Genomic DNA, 12,811 nt, shown 5'->3' on the forward strand with positions numbered 1-12,811 from the left:
GACATTCACCAATCTAATAACCAGTTTTTTCCTTCGGAAAACCTGGTTAAAAAGAACCGCTAGTTACGTTATGTTTACCTCGTTGTAGAAGAAATGGATTGTGTGCTTGTTCAGTTTCAATGAGAGAGTCTTCAGGAATGATATGTAGTATGCCATCACCTGAAGCAGTAAACAACATATTAAGAACAAGAGATGTGTTCGTCAGAAACACAATGCCCCCTATTGCTCCGCTTTGAAATAAAAAAATTGACCTTTGACCTTGAAGGATGACCTTGACCTTGAACTTCCACCACTCAAAATGTGCAGCTTCATGAGAACGCCGCGTATTATTTTTTTTACCTTTGACCTTGAAGGATGACCTTGACCTTGAAGGATGACCTTGACCTTCAACTTCCACCACTCAAAATGTGCAGCTTCATGATAACGCCGCTTTGATTTTTTGTGTAACCTTTGACCTTGAAGGATGACCTTGACCTTGAAGGATGACCTTGACCTTGAACTTCCACCACTCAATATGTGCACCTTCATGATAACGCCGCTTTGATTTTTTTTTTTACCTTTGACCTTGAAGGATGACCTTGAAGGATGACCTTGAACTTCCACCACTCAAAACATGCAGCCTTATGAGAACGCCGCTTTGATTTTTTTTTACCTTTGACCTTGAAGGATGACGTTGACCTTGAACTTCCACCACTCAAAATGTGCAGCTTCATGAGATACACATGCATGCCAAATATCAAGTTGCTATCTTCAATATTGAAAAAGATATGGCCAATGTTAAAGTTTTCTGACGGACAGACGCCATATATTTGACATTTGACCTTGAAGGATGACCTTCAACTTCACCTTTCACCACTCAAAATGTTCAGCTCCATGAGATACACATGCATGCCAAATATCAAGTTGCTATCTTCAATAGTGAAAAAGTTATGGCCAATGTTAAAGTTTTTTTCGGACGGACGGACAGACTGACATACACACATACTGACTGACAGACAGTTCAACTGCTATATGCCACCCTACCGGGGGCATAAAAATCTGTATGTTAAAAGGTATTCATACAAATTGTTAAAAATGGAAAGTTATGCAATACATGTAAAAGGTCTTAGGACCTACGAAGCGATAAGAATATTTCCTTATATGTCAAACAGCCTGTCAGGTTAAACAGGTGATATTGAAGTGAAGTGATTTAATTATATTGAAGACTTATCTAAATGTCATGCGCCATGTGAAAATGGGTCTTATGCCATATGAGGCCAGTATAGCTCCACACCAGACGGCCCATTTGAGCAGTCCGGTCAGGAGCTACCCTGTATGCTTTAAATCACGCAAGGTTTTCTGTTCTAATTAGAAAACAGGGTAGCTTTTGAACAAACTGCGCAGGCTAGTTTTGAGCTTTGCTGGCCGCATACAACGTAAGAACCATTGTCTGCAGGACACTGGGGTAATATGATTGAACGTTGTGGAAGTGTTCATTCAGATGTATCTTTTAGAAATAAACTTATACTACTTAACATACTTTACCACACTAAGACACATATAAATGCTATGAAGAAATAGCAATTAGTTTTATCCTAACTGTACTGTTATACAAACAAGAGCACCGCATAACGGGTGCCAAGCTCGGCTGCTAAAGCTTGTCAGAATTTTTTATTTTATTTATATTTTTTTTAGAGGTCACAGTGACCTTGACCTTTGACCAAGAGACCCAAAAATGAGTGTGGCGTGTAGAACTCATCAAGGTGCAGCTACCTATTAAGTTTCAAAGTTGTAGGTAGAAGCATTTTGATTTTAGAGCCAATGTTCAAAACCTTAACAAAACGGCGGACGTCAGACACCGGACGGCAGACGGCGGACGTCAGACGACGAGCTGGCTATGACAATACCTTGGGTTTTCTCCGAAAACAGCCGAGCTAAAAATTAACCACTTAATACTAATTACCATGCTTAGTTTTCTAGTGAATATACATTTGATAATCTTCAGAGAACTAATGACTGTCAAAATCCAGAACAAAGGCTTAGGAATTCTCCTTCATTAAAGTTTTATAACAAAGTTCATGCCAGTAGAGTTATTTGTCTCATATCAATAATCATGGCTAACAAAACATACTACTATTAATTTGATTAACTGGGTGAAGTTAGTTTGTTATTACCTCTTCATCAGAGAAGTCAAACTTATGGACAATGATACAGTTGATGTGGTTGTTGGACAGCAAATAGTCTGAAAAAAACAAAATCAGTAAAAATCATTACAAATTCAATCAAAAAGTTCACCACAATTTCTCTTGTATAAGCTTCCATCTAATTACTGTCTTCATTTTTGTAAAGCACTCAATGTAGAAGCATGGCATTTTTTTTAGTTTCTTTATGGTCAACTTATTATATGTGTCTTATTCTGAGAAAACTGGGCTTAATTCATGTGCATAAAGTGTCGTCCCAGATTAGCCTGTGCAGTCCGCACAGGCTAATCAGGGACGACACTTTCTGCCTAAAATTGTTTTCGGTAAGGAGGGACTTCCTTGAAACTAAAAATACCATTAAAGCAGAAAGTGTCGGCCCTGATAAGCCTGTGCGGACTGCACAGGCTAATCTGGGACGACACTTTATGCACATGCATTATGCCCAGTTTTCTCAGAACAAGACACATAATATATATATATATATATATGTATAGACTTAAAAATGAGCCTCGCTCTGGAACAGGCAGGTTTGAAGCATGTGTATTAAGTGTTGACCCAGATTAGCCTGTGCAGTCCACACAGGCAAATCAGAGATGACACTTTAACCTTTTATGGTATTTTTTGTTTACAAGAAGTCTCTTCTTAATGAAAATCCAGTTTATACAAAAAGTGTCGTATATGATTAACCTGTCCAGACTACACATGCTAATCTGGCACAAAACTCTACAAACATGCATTAAACATTGTTTCTCCAGAGCAAGACTCAAATGTCAGAATATCAAATTAGTAGACGGGTGCTGACTGCAGCCCTTAGAAAACAGACTTGGTTAAAACCTTTGCTGAGTCTGTCAGACACATTGTCAAAGATTGTCTGATTATATTTTAATAGTGTCAGACATTTGTCGTATTGTTCGACATGCATGCCTTGTTACTTCTGATTTTTTTCTGCAGATTTTTCTGACTGTTTTCTTGGTTCTATCCAAATTAAGAGCAGTTCGAATGCGAGTTTATTCTTGAATATATGGTACATTTATTTTAGCAATTACTGCTTGAACATTTAATTTACAAAGTTGTCAACTGTGCCTGTCATGATATATTACTTTACTCTGATATTTCAAATGCCCTTCAAGTTGATGTGTTGCTTTGAATGAAAAACAAAATAGCAGAAATGATATTGTTAATAAAAACAGCAAAAAATATGTTTGGTTATTTTTTTAAATAAACAATTGACATTTATATAAAGAATAACTTATTTAGGAGAAATTAAATCTTTATGACCCATATTTGCCGCCAATGTTTGGAACTGTTTAAACACTACTGACTGTCAGCCTATGAAGTCCTCAAACCTCGGCTCTGTATATGACAAACATACCACCTTGTGAAGTACAGTCTAAGGGTAACACAAACAGTCCTCAGTGATAAACCAACTTACATAGTGAAGTTTCATTGCTGATGTTATCAAAAAGAATATTCAGTGTCTGCAATAGCTGCACACAGATAAATCGGCCGTACTTCTGTCGCATGTACCGTAAGAAGAATGTTAGCATATTCTTCTCCAAGAAGAAACTGAAAGTTTAAAAAGCAAGTTTGTACAAGTTGGTTTTTATGGTTCAGAAAGGCTGGATGACAATATGTTGCTTTGCCATAGTTCAATTGTAACCAGACTAATAAGATGATGAAGAAAAATGCCTGCTATAAAAAAATGTTTACAGTCAAACCTGAGAACAGCGGTCAGTTAAGGGAAATTACCAAAGTGACCGTTGTCCACAGGTGACCGTTGAATTCGGATCACAATTTTAAGATGGTTTGTCAGTTGGTGGTATTGCTACGTCATTACCCCACCCAGTCGTTTGCATACAGTGTAAAACAAAGGCTCATTGCCGTTAACTAAGCATAATAACAGAAATAACTTATGTGTGTACATTGAATAATACAGAATAATAGCTTGATTTAATTTCATCTTGTTAAACTAAAGCAATGATTTTATCAACGCTGGTATTATTGTTTACTCATGCATCTCGTTCATTCAGTAAATAAAGTTTGTCACGTGCCGTTGACGTCACGTCCGTACAAGTCTAAAAAGCAGATTCACTGTCATAAACCGATAGTGCGGAGTTATTGTACCGTTGAAAGTACCATGTACTAATTAGCGGTCATTTAATTAGCGATAATTACTTCAAAAGTGTCACAAACTCTGACATATTTTATTTTGAAGATACCCCCACAATTAGCCCGGGCAAACAAACCATCTCAACACCTTATTATTTGTTAACTCGCAGCGGGCAGCTTTAATAATATCAAAGACAATTACCGCTTTCGGACGCATTAACCGCAAAATAGACGGACAAATGATGTGCTGTGTTTTTAATTATAGCGACTCAAGACGACTGACGTTTGCCGTTGATTTCAGGTCAAACATGAATTTCTGAGTGGAATATAGTGGCTGTTAGCCGTTATGGCCAGGTGGCCGTTAAATTCAAGTGTAATATAGAGTGTTTTTCGTCGGGGAGATTCCAGACTGACCGTTGTCTGCAGGTGACCGGTAAATTCAGGTGGACGTTAGGTCAGTTTTGACTGTACATCAAAATAACTTTAACAATTGCTCTTATTTTAAAATTCATCTTCTATTAATTAAGTTTTACTACAGCTGCTATTAATTGCTCTTTTATGCAACGGGTATTAATTGCATGCTATCTGTCATATTCTGTCTGGTATTGTTTAACAGTCATTTACATTTTCACCAAAATCTTGTATTATTTTATTTAAAATGTACCATGTAAATGTATGTAATCTATTTTTCGTATTCAATATTCTGTACTCACTCAAAGACGCTGCTGTCATTCTGGTCTCCCCAGATCAATATCTCTGAAATGGAACGCAGTGTCTCCACAAGAAGTACTCGGTTCTGCTCTGTAACTGTCTGGTTTTTGCACAAAACATTGTACAGGTACCTGAAAAAAGACACATTTGCTTGATATGTTTTTTTTGTAATTCCATTTTTTATCTGATAATCTCCATCATAAACATCATATAATTTGCATGTAACATACTATGTATAATATATACAAAAAGAATATATCTGTTTAACATTTTTAATGGTTTGAGTTATGGTTCATAGCATCAATAAGCAATATGGTTGGTGTGAATGAAATATGTTTAAAACAGTGTCATGAATGCAATTTCAAACATGATTTAAAGGTTAACTAATATGGAATACTAGCATTACACAAGTACATAAAGATATGGGTAAAACAGGGGAAAAAGTGTATGTTGCTTTAAGGCTGATGTACCTATGTTACAAAGTAAGTGATACGTTCTTATAATTATATGAGCCAAATTCTGGGAAAACTGGGCTTAATGCATCTTTAAAATGTGCCGTCTCAGATAATCCTGTGGGGACTGCATACTATCCCCCTTACCTGGACTTTCATTTAATGAATACTTCCTTTAAATGAAAAATTCCATAAAAGCGGAAAGTGTCCTATGCAGTTGCTAATGGACTGAATCTATGTTTAACTCGACCAAGATCACGAGCCCTTAGGCCTATGAATAAAAAAAAAAAATCACTTTAAAAGTCAATAATTTTTCTGCACTTCCTTCTGCCACTGCACTTTTGTTTAACCAATTGATTTTATGTACAATAACACTTTTAAGGATTAAGACATGTATAGCAGTTAAAAACAAGACTATTGCCAAGCAATCAAAGTCCCCTACCGGCTCCACCATTGTCAGAATTTTTTTTTTATTTGTTGCCGTAGCAACCAGAATTTTTGATGTAGGAACAAAATGAAATGATGTGCATAATGTCCATATTGCCATCTATCCATGTTCCAAGTTTCAAGAAAAAATATTTAAAACTTTTAAAGTTATCGCAGGATCCAAAAAACCACATTTTCAGCAGTATATCTAGTCTATTTGTTGCCATAGCAACCAGAATTTTAGACGTAGGAACAAAATGAAATGACGTGCATAATGTCCATATTGCCATCTATCCATGTTCCAAGTTTCATGAAAAAAATATTAAGAACTTTTAAAGTTATCGCATGATCCAGAAAACCACCATTTTCAGCAGTATTTCTAGTCTATTTGTTGCCATAGCAACCAGAATTTTTGACATAGGAACGAAATGAAATGATGTGCATAATTTCCATATTGCAATCTATCCATGTTCCAAGTTTCATGAAAAATATTAAAAACTTTTAAAGTTATCGCAGGATCCAGAAAACCACCATTTTCAGCAGTATTTCTAGTCTATTTGTTGCCATAGCAACCAGAATTTTAGATGTAGGAACAAAATGATATGACGTGCATAATGTCCTTATTGCAATCTATCCATCTTCCAAGTTTCATGAAAAAATATTAAGAACTTTTTCAGTTATCACAGGATCCAGAAAACCACAATTTTCAGCTGTATTTCTAGTCTATTTGTTGCCATAGCAACCAGAATTTTTGATGTAGGAACAAAATGAAATGACGTGCTTAATGTCCATATTGCCATCCATCCATGTTTCAAGTTTCATGAAAAAATATTAAGAACTTTAAAAGTTATCGTAGGATCCAGAAAAAAAACACCATTTTCAGCAGTATTTCTAATCTATTTGTTACCATAGCAACCAGAATTCTTGACATAGGAAAAAAATGAAATGACGTGCATAATGTCCATATTGCCATCTATCCATGTTTCAAGTTTCATGAGAAAATATGAAGAACTTTTAAAGTAATCGCAGGATCCAGAAAAGTGTGACAGACAGACAGACGGAGCGCAAACCATAAGTCCCCTCCGGTGAATCCGGTAGGGGACTAATAAGTGTGACAAAACCCCAGTTTATCTCATGTGTGTTTTAGAATTTACACCTGCAGCAGTGTCCATGGTCTATTGTCTTAGATAATTTGTTCATAATTAAATCTTAGTTTGATCACCAATCTCTTCAAAATGCTGAATTGTATAGCCATTAGTGTTTTGATGATGATTGTTTTCAGATTTATGCTAACTTAAGGTTAGCTTAGGAAAACAAACACCGAATGTTATAAAGCAACTCCACCAAGGACAGTCCCAAAAATGGCTGAAAAAGAAGAACAGTTTTGCATAAAAGAATCATAACTAGAAAGTACTGGCCAGGAACCTAGTTACATGTATCATCAACATCAATCGGCGAGTCATTTGTGGAAAAATACTGAAAACAATAACTTTACACAAAAACCGTTATCAAACCGAAAGCCGAAGTTTTGAATTAAAGATTTTATCTATCTTACTGAGGTTCCGGATAAAGTTGGTGTATTACGATTGGTTGATTAGACATGAGATCTATCTCGCGGAGGATTTTCAGAGAAAATCGATAGCGCATTTTTAAATTCAAAATACTCGGCTTTTTCCATTGCAAAAACATACACATTTTCATGAACTGTTGACGTGTTTGAAACTTTGGAATAATATTATTACTAATCGAGTACACCATATCATGTAAGTTGTTTTAATTTGCGCATGAGTGATATATTTATGATCTGTTAGTGTTTATTTATGCCAGAAAATAGTTTATGTTGCTTATATTACCGATTAAAATGCCACCCGGATTCTGGGCAGCTCGTTTCTATGAAATATCTGATAACCAGTTGCAACTACCATCTACCAGAAGGGTCAATAGCTGGGAGTTGGATTATTGCAACTAACCAGGAACCCCCAACTTGGCCCAAGGAAAAAGTAACTATGGGCAGCATACCACCATTATGTTAAGATAAGATCTGTCTAAAAGAGAGTATGACAAGGGCGCTATATATAAATGTGGTATAAAAAAAAGAAAAAAAGAAAAAAAAAAGAGAGGGGGTGCATGTGACGAGTGAATCTGGTGGGTCGCTCGATATATGAAAGTAGCGGCACGGCTACTAAACCTTGAACAATTTTGAAAAAGATTATTAATTTAGTGTCATTTCGTCTGTCTTGTAGGGTCTGCCAACCAAGTTCCTGTTGCATGGAGGTGACACTGTCATATGGAGAATAATTATGCTTGACCCAGCGGACTGCTCGACGCTGTACATTTTCAATTTTTTGTAGATTTTGTTAAGTGTGAGGACTCCATACGGAAGAAGCATATTCAACCTGTGGTCTAACTATTGTCTTGTATGCCAGCTGGCTAATGTTGGAATTTCTTGTCTGTATGTTCCTGCATAGAAAACCAAGAGATTTATTAGCATTATTTGTAATTCTATTTATATGGGTGTTCCAGGAAAGGTCTTTTGAGATGTCCACACCTAAGTATTTTGCATACAAACATAAGCTCATGTGAGCTTTTGAACCAACTATAATGTTGCCAAGACCTGGAGGCCATAGCTTGGAATACTGGTCGTGTACGTAATTCCTGCCTGTACGTAAAAAATCGGCCACCTGTGTTTAATCATTTTCATGATCTTAACACACATGTTTTGATTATTTTTAGAACAATCAACTTGAAAACCAACCCTAATCTCACTATTTTGCAAATCAAAGAAGCATATCACTGTAAACGTTTGCATTAAAATGTCTCAAACATAACACAAGATATTTCTCTCATGGGAAAAGTGACATCACTAATTATTGCAAAAATTATATTCATATAAGAAACAAATATATTTGATAAAATTATTATTATTTCTATCTGATAAACTTTAATTGAAGTATTTTTAATTAATTGTATTCAAACATACATTTAAAACAAAAAAATCAGGACCTAAATATAAACTTTTAATATATGAATTACCTCCCTTGATTTGAATATTAATAGTTTACATGTTGTAAAATTAAATATAAGCGTTTACTAAAAATCGACACTAAAGTAAACTTTTTAAACAAAATGTTTTTACTTTCATGGCTATGTTAGTAAAAATTTATTAAAACTATAAAAAATATATATTTTTTCTTAATTTGCAGTTCCCCATTAACCGTGCAGGCCTGTTAATATTTATTAAAATAGGTAGGGGGAGTAACTGGTATAATAATATCGCATATTTTTTAAGTTTCAAGTCAAAAATTGTGATTGTGTAAACCTTTATTAATACTCTTAAAATTAGGACATTCGTCTAAAGATATTGCTTTGTAATTGTACCTGCAGATTAAACTGAAGTGGCCGATTTTTTAGGTACAATTGCCCTACGAAAATTGATAGTTTATATGTCACTAATTTCTGTTCATAAAAGTAACATACACTGATCTAATTCTATTGAAATTTTCATGCTAGGTGAGTTTTGAACCCAGGATTATATATGTGAAGTTTAGTTTAAACCAGTTGCCTAAAACAAAAGATTTTGTTAAAAGAGTCCCAAAAGTGGCTGGAATTACGTACGACGCCTATGCTCCTGGGGGAGAGGTAAAAGGCACATGAAAGTTAGTACTGCGCACTTGTTTGGTTATAAGTGGTAGGGCTTTTTTTAATATTGAAGGAAAATTGTTTATTTGAAACTGGAAAGATTCAGAAACAGCTGATGAATTTGCTTTATTACATTCAATTAATTCATTAAAAGACAGTTGTCCAACTATAAATATGAAAATCAAAGAACTATGTCCTTTAAAGAAGATCGAAATACTTCTTGTGCCATATTCAGCTGACTAGTCGTCTAGCAGTCTAGAGACATTCCCAAGTACGGAGAATTTCGCCCGATCGGGAGACTTTCTCCGGACAAGGCGATTTGGGCTCATTTAAGTCCCATTTTGTTGTCACTCGATCGGGAGAAATTATCCCGAAAAGGAGTGTAAAATAGTCCATTTTGATGGTACATATAATATACGGTACCTGCGCACGTAATTCGACCTTTTCGCGGTACCAAACTTTTTGCCATCGGCAGCCATGACATCCGAGAACATCTTTCACGCGGTTCATGGTAAATCCATCGCGGCTTTTTTGTTCAAATTATGTTCCAGTTTTACTTAAATATGGTTCCGTACAATATAAAATATGAACACCCTTCGTACATCCTACTCATGTGTGTATAATGATAAAAAAGGAGCGTCTTCGCTCGGTTTGAAACCGCCGCCATGTTCTGATGTAGGGACGGTGTAAATATTTTACGAACCACTTTGGGGTAATCGGTAAATTCTCCCTATCGGGAGAATTAACGTTGTCAAACAAAGATTTTCTTGAGCTTTTGAAATTTTTAAGAATTGATGCTTCCTCTCACCTTCATCATTGCCAACATCATTATAATCATCATCATCATTATCATCATAACATCATTATCATCATCATTACCACTAGCATTGTTATCAGTGATCAAAGGCAAGACAGTCACCAACTCCAATGCCACCAGTAAAAGCAGAAAACCACCAGAACCATGATATTTTTTATATTTTCAGATGATGTTGGTGTTGCAGATCACCAATATGCTACTGAAGTACGGTAATTTTGTCTTGTTATGTAACTCTGATAGTTAATATGTCTAGGAATCTACATCACAGCCAATTAAAATCCAATTAAGCAATTATTTTTTTGATAAATTGTTTAGTGATTAACATTTTTATGTTAAATTATGTATTCAAAAAATTAATACATTTATAATATTAAGTAAATTGATCACAAGTGAACAGTTACTTCACAATTAATGCATAATTATATAAATTAATTTAGTTCATTAAGTTTTTTTTAAATTGGCAGCTTGATCCCACATCCCTGGACCTCATAGACATTGGGTCAGAGGTTATTACTGGAGAAATCTCACCACAGGCTGTGATAATTGAAGAACAGGTAATAACTTATAAATTATAAAAAAATTATCTCTTAATAATGTTAAAATATGTGACCAAGAAGTACCCCAACATTGAAGTGCTAAATTTTAATATTTCTTGATTTTAACCAAAAAAAAAACATGAAAAAATATTAACATTTAAAACAGGTGACCAGTCCAAGGCATCGCCAAGGGGCTATATCCGAAGACAGGATATCGGACAAGCTTGCCAGACAAAAATCTTTTTCAAAAAGGATGAAGACTTTCAAGAAACAGGTTAGCAAAAAAAAAAGAAATATCTAACAAGAAAAATGTGAAATGTCTGGGATTCTCAACAGGAATATTTAATGTTGTAATACTCATTATAATGGTAGTAATTGTCTTCAATTTAATTATACTTTTAAATAGATAAGTAAACATCCAAAATAAACTCATAAACTAATATCTCAAATGTTCTTAGTTTTAGTTTAAACCTATTTATTTTTTGCTCGATTGCATTGAAAGCCTGAGGCTTATTTAAAACGCTCTCAATCAGTTTCCTGGGCCAACAACCAGTACTTGGTGTCTTTGGGGGAGAGTTAAAGCACGCTCCCACAGTGGGGATGTTAATCAAAATGTTATTCATTCCAGCTACTTTAACTGGTTTACAACAGATGTTTATTACTTTATAGGCCATGCTTCTGCACACAAAGTGTGGTGCGAGTGTGCGCTGGGAAGTGATCTCTGAATCAGGGAGAATCGTTTCAGGAACTCATCCCATGCGTACATCTCGCACCGTTGGGTTGCAAGCAGGCCAGACTGCCGAGGAAACACCCTCGAAGTCCAAAAGTGTTGGGTCCCCAAAGAGGGCAAGGCCTGCACTCATGACGAGGCCGGATAGTCAGCAAATGCAAATAAACAATTTGCCTGGAAAAAAACGCTCAAGTTCAATTGTGTCCAATGGTAAAAAAAAAGTCACCAACAAGTGCTCTGTTTGTAGTATAATTTTTAACTCTCCAAAGGATAGAGCCTTTTAAAAGGCTCACGAGTTACAGGGACAGTGGCTGGGATGTGAGGAGGAGGGGTGTGGGTTTTGGGGTCATGCCAGATGTGCTGGGGTTTTTATTCCATCAAGAAAAAGCATCCCAGAAATTAAGTTCCATAACAAACATCCTTGATGGAATAAAAAAACCCAGCTCATCTGTGCTGTAATTAAATCAGCCAGATTCTCGTTGTAATTTGTGTTTCTTTGTTAATTAATCAATTATTTATCAATTTATTAATTAAGTTTTAAATTTATTTATTTAGTTAGTTTTAACCTATTTATTTTAGCACAATTGCATTTTTAGCCTAAGGCTTATTGAGACACTCTTAAGTCTGTTTCCGGGGTAGAACCAGTACTTGTTGTCTATTGAGGATTTATTTATTTAAATCAGTTATTTTGTTAGTTAAATTATTATTCTTACCCAAAATTAAGACAAATGTAACAGACAATGAACTCCATATTTATGAACATGACAATTTTTCTTTAAATGATTTATGATGTAAGATTTTTTATAGAAATGTTGCAAAATTTATTTATGTTTTAACATGATTGACAGCGAATTAATTGCTTAAGCTAAGAAATCACTGCATTTTTATTGTGTAGTGACTGTCACTCTGTCTAAATATCAATCTACTTACTTCAGTTGTTCTAGCGAATGAGGATTTTTGGGTTTGGACCCAAATCCAGACAACCATCCTTTGCTCTTGCCTAACATGATGATTCAACACTGGAAACAAAAGTCTCGAATGGGTATTATGTCCCAAACAACAACCTTTATTTTCTTATTTTGACAGATCTGTCGCCATATTGGATATGTTTACCGTCAACTAACACAATTTGCAATTGGTTGTTCAGATTGCGTCTACCAATGACGTGCGTTGTACTTTCTGTGGTCGCCCAGGTCAAAGTACAATCGACC

General features: G+C 35.2%; 1 protein-coding gene across 6 annotated transcripts in view; it reads right to left on the reverse strand.

Annotated features, from left to right (window-relative positions):
- LOC127866891 (protein CLEC16A-like) overlaps nucleotides 1-12,727 on the reverse strand; it is an 85,366-nt gene extending 72,639 nt beyond the window's left edge. For 5 of the 6 annotated variants that reach the window (XM_052407735.1, XM_052407734.1, XM_052407733.1 and 2 more), the window contains exons 1-5: nucleotides 12,531-12,727; nucleotides 5,003-5,131; nucleotides 3,613-3,746; nucleotides 2,154-2,221; nucleotides 79-159 (exon numbers count right to left, since the gene is read on the reverse strand). In XM_052407735.1, coding sequence (XP_052263695.1) covers nucleotides 79-159; nucleotides 2,154-2,221; nucleotides 3,613-3,746; nucleotides 5,003-5,131; nucleotides 12,531-12,607 — 489 coding nt within the window. In that variant the 5' untranslated portion in view covers nucleotides 12,608-12,727. Of the gene's footprint in view, nucleotides 1-78; nucleotides 160-2,153; nucleotides 2,222-3,612; nucleotides 3,747-5,002; nucleotides 5,132-9,940; nucleotides 10,191-12,530 lie in introns of those variants that run through there. The other variant, XM_052407731.1, reaches the window with a different exon arrangement.
- Between the last annotated feature and the right edge of the window lie 84 nt (nucleotides 12,728-12,811).

The sequence above is a fragment of the Dreissena polymorpha genome, chromosome 2 (assembly GCF_020536995.1).
Source record: "Dreissena polymorpha isolate Duluth1 chromosome 2, UMN_Dpol_1.0, whole genome shotgun sequence".
NCBI classification, from domain to species: domain Eukaryota; kingdom Metazoa; phylum Mollusca; class Bivalvia; order Myida; family Dreissenidae; genus Dreissena; species Dreissena polymorpha.